Genomic DNA, 13,898 nt, shown 5'->3' with positions numbered 1-13,898 from the left:
ACAAGAGAATCAAGAAAGATATACATTCATAGACAAGAAAGATCAAGATATTATGGCATGCATACTTACAACTCAACCCGCTAAACCCAACCAGGGAAAATGATTGAATAGAATAGTATTTTATATAACTAATATAATATTTCTTATTTTCTTCCTTTTATTATACGATTTCTCTTTGTAAGAGTTAGGTTTAGACAACTACAAATAAACATATGTAAAGCTTTTAATATATATGAGTCTTTAAAATATTCTCCAAGTTCTTATACTTGTATATATCTGAAAACAAGTCTCTTTTTATTTTTTGAAAAATAGTTTTCTGTTTTTCAAATTCAAAAATTTAGGTCCAATTACTAATGCTGTTAAAATTATCTTGTTAATAATTATTTTTTATTTCAAAATGTTACATCAACAAATTTAACGAATTTTATTTTATGATGTTAACACTTTGCACTTGGAAATTTTAAGGGCAAATTACAAATTTCATCATTAAACTTTATTCTCTCCCCTATTTTGCTCGCTGAACTTTAAAGTTTTCAATTTTTTCATTGAACTTAATACATTGAATTTTCTTGTTCACTCCACCGTTAAATAGTAACGGCGGTTAAACGACACCGTTTTAAAAAAAAAACAAAATTTTCACCAAAACATCGTTTTACATCTATAAAATGTCCCATTTATAACACTATTAGTGAGAAAACAGACGAGTGTCCAAAAAACCCCCCAATATATTAAGTAAGAAAAGTAAAAAGATTTAAAATACATCGAGTGAAATAGAAGATAGAGTAAAATTCAATTACTAAATTTATAATTTACCCAAAATTTTAAAATGTATACAGAGTGCACAGACTTATAGCACATTTTAACCTATAACTAATTAATAATTATAGTAAATTGAATCTTAGTTCGATTGTTATTATTCTTATTGCAATACATAGTAAATTAAACATATCTTCTTAACAAATCAACCATGTGTTAATATCTATTAAAAAAACAATAATCAAATGATCAAACTGGGCTGCCAAACCTATCCTATGGTTACTTATACACAACACAGTGGCTTCTTTTTCTAGCCAAGACATGTATATGTAATCAACATATTCACAGTTTAAATGAATTAAAGGATGAGACGCTAACCTCCTCGTCACGAAGGGAAAACATAACCGCATGTATCATCACTGTGGGAATTTATTGGCCAACTTTGACATAGACACAGATGAGAAGGAAATAGTCCGGATTTATTAAATTGTTTGCCAGCCAAGAAAAGGGTATCTCTAGCTTCGGTTTGATGCCCTGAATTCGGATGAACTTGATTTCGGCACTACTGGAAATGTGGCCAGCCTCTGGGTTTTTATATTCATTCTGTCCCTGGTCTTCCACTACTTTATCACTGCTCACATCTTCATTGGGATTTCTAGCTGTATTCTCAAAATCAACTCCACTTAATTTTACATTCGTCAAGGATTCATCCGAAAATAATTCTGGGAGAAGGGTTTTCAAAGCATCATGTAAAGTGAAGCATTTATCTGCACAGGAGGAGCAATACAGGTAGCACACAAGACAAACAAAGCATATCATCTAGAAGCAACCGATTCATTTCTCTACATGCATTAGTTTTCAGTTCACATGTTTGTTTACATAAGAGGCATTGCTTACCTTCTTTGCGGATCTCAACTGGTCGATTTATGGAAGAGATCTTCTCCCAACTATCAACCCGGGGTATCTCATCCAAATCATCGAAGTCCTCTCTTATGCTCAAAACATATAATCTAACTGGAACTCTTCCTAACAAGAGCTCACCAACAATTAAAAACAAATAAATTTAAGGATGATGCAAAGATTTATATTAAAAGTAACATCCCAACCAAATGCAAACGTAACCTGAATTGTTTTTCTTTATGGATATGTATATCAACTAGTTAAGATGTACATTCTCATACTGATTTGTGCTTGCTTACCGAGGTTCACTGTGCATTTACAAGAAACAGAATTCGTACCGAGTACTGACTGCAGTTTTCTATTTCAGATGAATTATATAAAAACAAGTCGGTAGGGTTCAGCAGCTGGCAACTGAATAAGTTGTTGTCAAACGCACAGATGATTGAATCTGATTCATAGCTGCTTTTGTATAGTTGGTTTGCTAAGTAGCTAATTATGGCTTCTTACTAGTAAGGATAGAAGACTGTCAACATATACATTCAAAGATTATGATCATCATACATCAAGAACAGGCCACACTCAAGAAAAGGTGCAGATGATGAAACTGTCAAGAAAACTCGGGGGTTTATGTGATAAAGGACCAATAAAAACTGATTTTAAACTAGATGTAATTAACTCCCAATTTAAGATTCTTCACAGTATATTATTCATTTTCTATTTTCCTACTACCTGAAGTGTTAAGGCCACTTTGGTAATTCTCAGATTTGCTAGAATTCCACAACCCAAAGCATTAAATATTCTGCATTTGTTATGAAACGTATGAGAACCCAATAACTTGATGCAATTCATGTGTCTTTGTCTTTAAGCATAATAATAAATAAGCAAACCTGTCTTGACTTGAGCGGTCAAATTGGTTTCTCCAAGGGATTGTTGAGATTTCTGCAAGCACAAACTTGTATACTCGTCGTCAACTGTTGAAAGTTTATGCTTAGATGAGACACGTTGGTAGGCTTCCAAATTACCTGTCGGAACCCAATTATAAGAATCAAACTTGGAACATTGAGAATTTGTTAAAGTAAACAAAAAAATTTGAAAGGGGGGGGGGGGGAATGGTTGAGGGAGGGAAAAAATTGTCACATAAAGAAGGTATACGTGTATATTTGTATTGTTGCTGTACAATCAATACTACCATGTTTTGCAGGACCAGAGGAAAATACAGCATACCCTATATATCAATTATTATGATTCGAACATTTAACCCTCTCATTACAATTGAACATCCATTTTTCTTTTTTCAGATATCCCAAAATTTTGTTTTTTATTTATTTGAACTAGAATGATCACTATACACGCATATTAAAGAATTTGAAAGGTGATACTACAAAAAAAATTAAATTTCTTTCGATAAGTTGGAACATTCTTCCAACCATGGATGCCATTTTCAAGGAGTAAAAAAGCAAATTTCTAAATAAGATTAGATAACAATCCGAATCAAGAAGAGTTGAGAATTAGAGAGAGCAACAAAATTAGACTGAAAGAAACAACTTTCAAGAAAAAGTTCTTTGTATTCCCTTTGAAACCAGATGACTAACCACCTGGATGAAATTTTATTATTTTCTATTGCTGCCCTCAATGTGAAGACTTTAAACACTTATTTAATACTGTGCTTCTTGTTTAAGCTATCATAAAATTTGAATCATAAAAGACCAACAAATAATAAAATCAGCTCCTGAATTTTCCTTTGAAACCTTCTTTCTCGTTGCATGCAGAAAATGATCCTAAATCTTAAAACCTATACATATTGAATAGTTTTATGGGAAACATAAGACCTGAAATATTTTATTATCTATTTTCTAAACAAATAGACCTGAAATATTTTATTATCTATTTTCCAAACAAATCATCATTTACACAATTGAATGTACTTAAAACAACCATTCATTTCTTTCTCCCACATCAACAAAGACTGAAGTAATGCAAAAAAATAAAATAAAAACAGACAAAGATGGGAGAAGGGCTTCTGGTGGAAATCTGAAAAAGTCAGGACAATCAGGTGTCATCATTAAAGCAATAAATAGAAGAATGAAAAGGAGTTATAAACCAGCGGGCAGGAAAGGGAGACAGGTTTTCCACTCTATGACTAGGAGAAGCAAAATGAAATTTAGAATTTCCCATATTTAAAATATATGATATATGTCACTTTGGCAAAAAATAATTTTACATTAACCTTTTAAAGTGTAACCTTTCACAAATTGAGACTATGCCTAAGAAAAAAATAGGAAGGCTAGGTGCATTTGTTGGCTATAAGAAATATGAAATTAACCAATTAAAAAAAGCATAAGCTGACAGAAGAACACACACATTCAATTGTTGAAAGCCATAAATTGTGAAAAATGCTAGAGGCAGGTTCATTTTTGTCTGAATTCCCCCAGGAATTCATTCCATTAATCATGGTCATGAAATGACCCATGTAAGTGGATTAAGCCCTGATTACTCAACAGACCAAAACAAGCTACTCAAAAGTAATCAAAGTTATCCAGCTGGAAAGAATTTGGCTTACTGCATTCCTCAACATGCCCCAATTAAGCTACCTGAAGTAACTTATAACAAAAGTATCAAAGTACTCTTTTGCATCCTAGAAGAAAATTTTAACTCATGGGCATGGCAGAACTATGCTGGTCCATACTAGATCATGGAATAATGAGAAGCCAAATAAAGGCTCAAAAATGGCAAAAAATTGCTTTAGAAACAAATTCCAGCTGTAAATATATATTTATAGCTAACACCAACTTAACCCTGGACTGCTTTATATTATAACTAATGTAACAAATATTTCCTACTAAAAGTGATTAAAGACCAAATGAAACAAACACTGGTCTTGAGCCCATATTAATGAACATACATACCATTCATGATAGAATTCCAAAGCTCCAACTGATCAGACTGAGACATGTTCATAACATTCTTGCAATTTCCATTCATTATGTATGCCGCCTGTTGGCATAATAGAACACTGTTACAGATGAACAGTGACAAAACATATTTTAATTATCCAATTCAAATGAAGATTTGTCACAAATAGAGTCAAATCTGAGAGGAGTAAACAAATGCAACTAAGTGGTCATGCATATGCACAATGATGATACTCCAAATTAAAAGAGAGTGAAAGCAAGCATAGTAGCGCGAAACGTCAACATCCAGCATTTATGGGATTTTGATTTAGTTTGTTCTGTACTTCTTTTTACGTTTAAAAAAAATCAAAATAAGCATCTTACAAAATAACCAAAAAAAGTGTCTTAAAATTAACAGGAAGTGTCAAACTCTATAATCTCAAAAGATTCCAGAATGAGCTTAAAATGGATATAATGAAAAAAATATCATAATGTTAAATTACTTTTCATTTTTCAACTATAAAAAGCAATGAATGAGAATAAAATTGTGCGTATACAACAGTATAATAGCTTGTAAAATTGTTAGCATTTTAACCATTAGTAGCAGTGAATTTCCCATGAAAACGACCTTATCAATTTCTAGGAAATTTGTACTAACCTCTTTCAATGAGTTTATAAAGCTCCACTTTACTGAATCTTCTCCTTCACATGGTATCAATACATTTCCAGGATATCCTCTAAAGTGGACCTGTAGTCAGGAAGATTAAAACCTTCAATTGATAACTAATTAATGGGATAAAAGTAAAAAATAAATTAAACATAAGAACCTATATCCTAAAAACATTCCGCTCCTATAAATTACCCGCAGAAAAAAATTATTCCATCTCTTCAATCTCCCCCATCCCTTTCTTAATGTTTACTATTTTGGGGTAGTTTTAAATCATGCATCAAAGTTCAAAATACACGAGTAGTTCAATAATCCTTGTATTTCGTAGGTAAGGAAACAGTGATTCAGCATTGCTCTAGAAGGGCAATATAGTCACAGGCAACCTATAACAGAAAAGCAGTCACTAATTTTTATTATGATAAAACATTAATTAAAGGGAACCTACAGTAATGTTCCAAGGCCTTTCAGGCTCGGGGCACAGAAGATCGAAAAGAACTCCAGTTGGTATGTACCTGCAACAAGAACAGCTTTCGGATTTCGGGTTTCAAATATGTTTGAATAATTAAACAATACAAAACAGAATTCGAAGCAACTAAGTTTGGAGAAAGAAGGACCATTTGAGAGGGAGGCCATTGTAATCAAACCAAATGGTATCGACCCCGGGAGGAAGTGTGCTGCTAAAATAAGGCTTAATCAAAGGCGCTAACAGCGGCAGATATCCGATCCGCGGAGCTAAGATATGAAATGGTATAGAATTAGAAAGAAAAAGTAGAAACAGGAAAGAGAAAAGATAAAGACACAAGAACAAGAGTTGACCAGAGCAGGAGGAGGAGGAGGCAGAGCGGTGACTTGGGATTCGTGGAGATGGATCTGAAGAGGAATTGCTCCTTCCCACACATACTTTTGTGCGTCCATTGCTGCTTCCCAAACCGGAATGGAGGATTGAAGAGGCGACGCAGGCGGCAGAGTCAAAGAAGGGTTGGGAGGATATGCGCTCTGTTTTGGCAGAGAAAAAGAGAAACAACAATTAATACTGCATTAGAGTAAAACTTACTAACCACGGAACTTGGTTTGCGTTCCGATTAAACCAAATAATAATCTAAAAAAATCACAATCACAACGATAAACAAGATCTAAACAATAACTCTACGTTACGAGTAAATTTTTTTAATTAATAAAATAATTAATTTTATTAAAAGTATACAACAAATTTGTAACTCAATGTTTCTTTAAAAAAAATAGGAGTATTAATAAGTCATTTTTTCTAAAACTATCCCACTCTATAAATTAGATACCAAATAATAAAAATATATAGTTAAATGATTAAAAAATTATTAAAATAATTAGAAAATAGAAGATACAAATAAATAATATTTTATTGACATTGAAAATAAAAAAACATTAATACTAATAAAAAAATAAAAATAAAAATATTAAATCAAGTAACATCATTCTCCTTACAAACAAGAGAAACAAACTAAAAAGAGAGGAAAAATATTCGTCCTCTCTAAATACATGCTTCAAGTTCATATGATTGAATTGAATAAAAATAATTTTATATTATCTTTTATAATTCTTATACACCAATAGGATACAAATATTAACACATTGATCGTCCTCTCTGAATACATACTTCAAGTTCATATAATTAAATTGAGTTAATACCTCATTTCATCACCTGAGATATAACATATAAATAAGGGTAAATTACTTCAAATATCACTCACCTTTATGCTCGGGCTCGTTTATATCACCAACGTTTTAATTTTGTCAATTTTAACACTAACATTTAAGTTTAACTGCAATTATGTCACTCCGCTGTTAATGGATTAACAACACAATGACATGACATCTATGTGCCGTGACGATGACTCCCTTACTGAAACAACGTTGTTTTGGCATTATTGTGTTTGGTGCTAAAAAACCTAAAACAACGTAGTTTTGTTTGAGAAAATTTAGCAAAAGTATGTTTTTGGAGGATTTGAACTCAAGACCTCTTGAATAAAAAAAAGGCTTAACCACTGTTTTTATTTTTTTCCTCAAAAAATAAAAAAGGCTTAACCACTTCACCAAATTAAAGTTTTGATTTAATTTTACAAATATAATATAGATAACATTAGTCAGGATTCCAAAAGTTACTTTCTAAAAAACCCATGAATTATTAAAATTCTCAAAAAAATCTTAAATTCCAGAAAATCTCAAAAAAACTCTTTAAACTTCTAAAAATCTCAACAACAAAAATAAACTCTAAATCGTAATCCCTAAAAATCATAAAATTCACTTTTTTAGGGAGTTTATAATTTTTTGGTAATCGCTAAATTCAATTTAAAAAATAAATCTTATGGTTTTTATGGTTTTTTGGGATTACGATTTAAAGTTTATGATTTTTTTTGTAATCCCTAAATACAACTCATCTACTATTTCACAACCAAATGAAATTCTAATAAAAATAGAGGAAATTATTTAAATAATAATTAACGGTGCTTAAACCTTTAGAAAAAGGAAAGTTATTGAAATTTTCCATTCAATTATATTCTTTGATAAATCAAACTGTCATAACCAATTTTTTACAAAACAATTATTTATTATTTTAAAAACAGTTACGACTTTAATTTTGGAAAAATAGGTGATTTGAAGTTAAATTAGATAGAGTCACCATCAACCTTTGGGTTAGGTAGGTTGAATACCTAAAAACGTCTTTTAAAAAATAATTTAAATAAAAATCATTTTTAAGACAAAAAACTGGTCTACATCACCAAATATTCAATTAAATGGATTCGGGAGTCGGTTACGCATGGTGAAGGGTTAATACCCCACAGCGCCCAAATTTTGGTACCTAAATGATTATACGTAGTTTAAATATTGGAAATTACTAACTTGAAAATATTTAAATTACGATCCTTTTATTCATTTGACTTTATAAAAATAAGTGTGAACAATCCTCGAGAAGGCATTTCCTTTATAATTAGGAGACTTTCTCATAAATTCCCCTCACAAAAACGTTATTTCGCAAATTTCGTCAAGATAAAATAAAACAAAATAATAGTGAAAAGCGGTGAAAAATACTCGAAATAAATAAACGTGGAACAAATAAAATTATTGAATATGAAACAACATTTATGTGAATAATCCTCGAAAAGATACATTCCCTTTAGTTGGGAGATATCTTCGTAGATTTCCCTCACATTGAAATTTCTTTTTATTTTTTATATTAAAAAACAATGATGATTTATGAAAAGGATATAATGATAATCCAAATATGTACATAAATAAGGGATCAATATACAAGTTTCCTAAATCAACCACCAATATTACAAATACTAATAAGACTGAAACATAATATAAATATACCACAAGCAAGATCAATGACTAAAGTAAAATTAAATAATAAGTTAAGGTGCCTAAATGCGAATACTGAAAACTAAGTGTTGGAAACAAAAGAGGACTGAAATAAATGCTGGAAAGTTAAAGGGCTAAAAAATAAAGAAATGAAATTAAGGTGCTGAAAAATAAATAAACAGAAATAAATTGCATAAATAAAAGTTAGGGGTTAGTTTGTGCAATAAAATAACATGTTAGTGATAACAATAAGAAAAATGAAAAGTTAGTACAATAATAAGACAAATAAATAAAAGTTAGTAAGTTAGTTCGAATAAAATAATTGTTAGAGTATTAACAAATCAATAGCTAAAATAAAATAATAAAAAAATTAAAGTGCCCAAATCAGAAGTAAATAAAATAGGAATTATAACATGCTAGTGACTAAATTAAAAATAATTAAACTTAAATGCCAAAAGTGAAATATATCAAACATAGAGCTTTAGGGACTAGAATATAAAATGCTGCAATATATTAGGGCTTAACAAAAATTTTCACAAATATTTAGGGACCAGTTCATAAAAATGCACTAAATGTATAGGGGTCTATGCGTGATTTTACGCAAAAGTTCGGTGACCGAAATATAAATACGCTGCAAAGGTAGAGTGGCTTAAACACAATTTACCCAATTATCAGCTTATATATACCATCTTTATAACATTTTAGGCAAAAACCCTAGCCACTTTCATCTCTTTTTCTCACCTCCTTCTCTATTTTCTCTCAACTCACTCTCCCCCCAAACGCCGACCGCCCTCTTCGAAGCCACCAAAAACGGTCGATCACAGTAGAATGGTGGCCAAAACTCACTTCGACGAGACCCTCTTTCCTTTCGTTTCCACCTAGCTTTTAAATAATAACCTAAAATAAACCCAAAAACGTTTCTCCCTTTTCTAGCCGTTCGATCGAACCCCAAATCCCCACAACACCACCGTTCATCGACGACTCTTCACTCCTTGGCCACTTCGACGACAGTACCACCTGAAAGGCGGGACCTTTTCCTTACGATGACTTTGACCGGAGAAAACCACCCCAAACCGAGGGTAAAAACTTTATATTTTTTATTTGGTGACTATATTTTGAATGAAATAATAAAAAATACAAGGTAGATGATACATTTGAGAAAAATATGGTTCTGAAATTCTTTTGTGTATTAATATTTTCGAATGGGTTACATGATTTTTTCAGTGATTACAAGATACCATTTTTTCTCTGATCCTTACCTCAATCCCTCTCTCCCGTTCCCCCTGCTTCCCACCAAATTCCCCCTCTTTATGGTTGCATGCTTCCCTTTTTTACTTTCGGTGGGATAATGATGTTTAGAGTGGGTATGATTTGGTTGAAGTAGGTGAATCTCGTAATTTTTGGGGTTTATGTTGCTTTCTTTTTTAATTTGGAAGATTGATGATATTGGGTTGTTGTTTGACAGGTTGGAAAGATATTCGGTGGCTTGATGGCTCAACGGCGTCGACTTTCTTCGGCTGATGGTATCCACTAGGGTGAACCCAAATTCGAGGTGATATGGACCGTTGGTTGGGTCCAGATCCAATGGCTTGTTGGGCGCGGCGTTGGCAACTGATGTTAGGAAAAAACCCTAATTGGGTTTGGGTTATCACTGGGCTGGTTTGGGTTCTCGGGTCGGGTCTGTTGTTGATGGGTTGTTGGGTGACTGGACTCTCTTGGGTCGGGTACTGGTTGTAACTAGGCTTGTAATTGGGTTTGCTATATTGTTGGGCTTGAGTGGCCTGCACAACATAAATATATATAAAAATTAATTATAATAATAATATAATTAATATATTTTGACCTGGACAAAAACGAGTGTCTACAACCTGCCCCTCTTTGCACATTCTTGTGTTAACAAGAATAGGGAAAAGATGAAAAGACAACCAGTTTTTGTCGGTTTTTTCTGGAAACTTGATATGTTGATTTGGGAACGATACTGCTCATACATTATGAAGATCTTGGTCGTCTAAAGTTGATACGACTCCTACATAATGAGGAGATCTAGTTAAGGGATGACACTGCTCATACTATGATGAATCATGACAATCTTTAAGAATGGTGATAACACTTCTCATATAGATGAATCTTGGTTATCCAGGATTGACTTGGCTCCTACATGATGAGGAGATCTGGTCGGTGATGACACTGCTCATACTATGATAAGTCTTGGCCATCTAAGGGTGATAACACGATTCCTACGTGATGAGGATGGATGGTTATCAAAGGTTGACACGGCTCCTACGTGATGAGGAGATCATGTCGGGTGATGAAACTGCTCATACTATGATAAGTCTTGGCCATCAAATGGTGATAACACGGTTCCTAAGTGATAAGGACGACTGGTTATCAGGGGTTGACATGGCTCCTACATGATGAGGATATCAGGTGGGTGATGACACTACTCATCTGTTCATGAGTCTTGGTCATATAAGGTGATAACAGGTTCCTATGTGATAAGGACAACTGGTTATCTGAGTTACACAACTCCTACATATGAGGAGATCTGGTCAGGTGATGACTTGCTCTGTTCATGAGTTTTGGCCATCTAAGGGATTTTGATTTCAAAGAAACCGACTCAGAGATGATGCTTCAAAAGAAGCTATCTCAAAGAGAAAAATTTTGTTTCCTAAGAACAAACTCAAAGATTCTTTATGTCTCAAATGAGACAAAATTTTGTTTATAGAAAACACCGTCAAAGGTGATAGACAATCTGCTGCTTCTTCATGTTGAGGAAATCTTCAGAAGATCTGTTCTTATTTCCGAACATTGATTTCCTGAAGATCAAAAAAAATGAAATTTTGACTGACTATTTTGGATATTATGATGGATGTCAAAATTGCACATGATGATGAATATAAAGATACAAATTTCATGCATCATGTATGTATGTATTGATGTATGTATTATTTCTTGGTGGGAAAGATTGCATGAGCAAGGTTCATTCTATCCTGATTCAGTTTGTCTTCATTTCCACCAGGGTGTACTCTTGTAAACCTCAACCTAAGACAATTTATTTTCCTTACCCCATCAAATTTTGCCCAAAAATTTTGGGTTTCCTTGCCCCAACTTCGAATCTTGAGCTTCAAAAAGATATTTGTTGAATTCTAAGATATTTCCAGAGAATGATCTTATTTAAAAATGTTTGTCTTCCTTTGAATTTTCAAAAACTTGAAAAATATCAAAAGAATTTTGAAAATGTTACCTCCATCTAGGTTTCACAATTGAAGCAAATCATAAAACAGGAGTTCATTGTATATCCAAAGAATTAACTGCTCTTTTAATCTTTGATAGCTACAAATCTTTGACAAATATCAAGATCGAAAAAGTTGGTTATATGTTGGCTACCTAAATTTAGGGTTTATTTCTCGATTCGATCACCTTGAAGATCATGGTATGCCTTCTTTCTTGATTTGGCATTTTAATCAGAGGCTAACAAAATGACACAACTAGTATAGTCAATAACTAGACTTTTCAGAATATTTCTGTTTCATTTCTCTAAAATCTTACATTTGTTCAAGCTTAGTAGATTCATTTAGCCAAGGTAGTGCAAATATCGGTCTAAAAATGAGATTCTAAGTGCTCGTGTGAGTTTGACTATAAATGTTCCTCAACTCCCTTAGTCCATATTCACCGAAACTCCTTACTTAATAAATTTTTATTTAATTTGCCATTATGAATATCCATAAAGCGATGGCGTTTAACCAATTGCTCTAGAGGGATAGTTTAAGCTTTATTGTATATATCTTATAATTACCTTTATCAGGCTAGCTGAAAGATTCATATCGTCACAAAGTCTTTGACTTGACAATCACAGTGGAGCATACACTGAATTGCCAGGTATCCAATCAATGTCATGGTTTAAATATAATTATCATAAAGCCAGGGCTTTCGAGTTTCCTCTATAACCAATTTCCTTAGCGGAATAGCTCAGCTTTATTATATACATATTATATATATAAATATCTTTTGTTGGGTAAACAAATTCTATTTATTAAGCTTGTTCTTATGTTCGTTAAAGGTCAGAAAATCTCATCGTTAGAGTTCAATTCCCAAGCAACTGACCTAAACTAGATTCACCCACTCGACCATTCCATCTGAGAAGATCATGATCATCGTTGAACATCATCAACAGAAATAAAAACTAATTAGTTTTGCAATTTCATGTGCTAGATGCCCCATTTGTTTGCTCCTAACACATACATGAATGTCAAATCTTTGATTGGTTGTACATGTGAGGAGGAGCTAGCTCGGTCCCTGCAAGAGAAAGTTATGTATTCTGATGTAAGATTGGGGTTAAGATCAAAGGAGTCCTTGTTTTACAGGGTTCATCTTATCATTTCAAAGATTTACAACCTTTTAAAAGTTTTAATTAAAATGATATTCAAGAATTTCAAGATTAATTTTTTTTTCTTTGCTCATTTCCTCATAAGGAATATTTATTTAAAATGTTGATCATCAAATGACTTACAACATTTAAACATAAACGGAAAAAATAGGTGATGCAACAAAATTTCTAATGGACGCCCCAGGTGACTCCTGATCAAAATGCCCCATTACACATTGAATGTCAACGCCTCTGAATCGATCAGATCTTGGACCTTGCGCTTCAATACCTACGATTCTCAGTGGAATGCCTGAGCTCCCAACGTGATTACTGCATATGGCGATAATATCATGGCCTTTAGGATGTGTCTCTCTTGGTTTAGATTGAATTGGAATAACCAGGTTGTTCTCAATTAGCGTTGGGAGCAATTCCTCATATGTCATCGGAATTGAATTAATGCATGACTTTTTACAAAAAACATTATGAGACTTGGTCCCCAGACTAGTTAAATCCACTAGACTGATCAGCTCTTTCCTCAATGCCAGTATGGCTAGTACCACCTATTGGCCATTCTTGATAGCTCTTCGATCATTTCTCGCACATGACGATGTCAGAGAAATTCTTAGTGGCAACCCCTATCAGTAGTCGATATACGGAGATTGTAATGTATCTATGAATAGAGTGATGAACTCTCTTTCAGTTATTGGTGGATGCACTTGAGATGCAACATACCTCCATCGTTGAGCATATTGTAGGAAATTTCTCATCCTCATCTCCATTTTGTAGCGTTGTTCGATCAGGGGTCATATCAATCATGTGTTTATATTGGCCCAGAAAAGAACTAACTAAATCCTTCCGAGAGCGGACTTGAGTACGACTCAATTGGTTATACCACCTAGAAGCGGGTCTAGTCAGACTTGTTGGAAGCAGTCGATCAACATCCTATCGTTTTTGGTGTATCCAGTCATCCTTCGAATAA

At 33.0% G+C, this 13,898-nt stretch overlaps 1 protein-coding gene across 1 annotated transcript; it reads right to left on the bottom strand.

The window, feature by feature from the left end:
• Positions 1-943: 943 nt before the first annotated feature.
• Positions 944-13,362, bottom strand: LOC120196901 (autophagy protein 5-like). Its single transcript, XM_039198584.1, has 9 exons — positions 13,118-13,362; positions 6,031-6,247; positions 5,829-5,953; positions 5,660-5,726; positions 5,206-5,295; positions 4,563-4,650; positions 2,544-2,678; positions 1,654-1,782; positions 944-1,523 (listed from the first exon to the last, which is right to left on the bottom strand). Exons 1-9 carry the CDS (start codon positions 13,360-13,362, stop codon positions 1,186-1,188), a joined length of 1,434 nt encoding a protein of 477 aa, XP_039054515.1. The 3' UTR covers positions 944-1,185.
• Positions 13,363-13,898: the final 536 nt, after the last annotated feature.

The sequence above is a fragment of the Hibiscus syriacus genome, unplaced genomic scaffold (assembly GCF_006381635.1).
Source record: "Hibiscus syriacus cultivar Baekdansim isolate YM2019G1 unplaced genomic scaffold, ASM638163v2 tig00117034_pilon, whole genome shotgun sequence".
NCBI lineage: Eukaryota > Viridiplantae > Streptophyta > Magnoliopsida > Malvales > Malvaceae > Hibiscus > Hibiscus syriacus.
The sequence above is the reverse complement of the archived record's forward strand: the minus strand, read 5'-3'. Positions and strand labels throughout refer to the sequence as shown.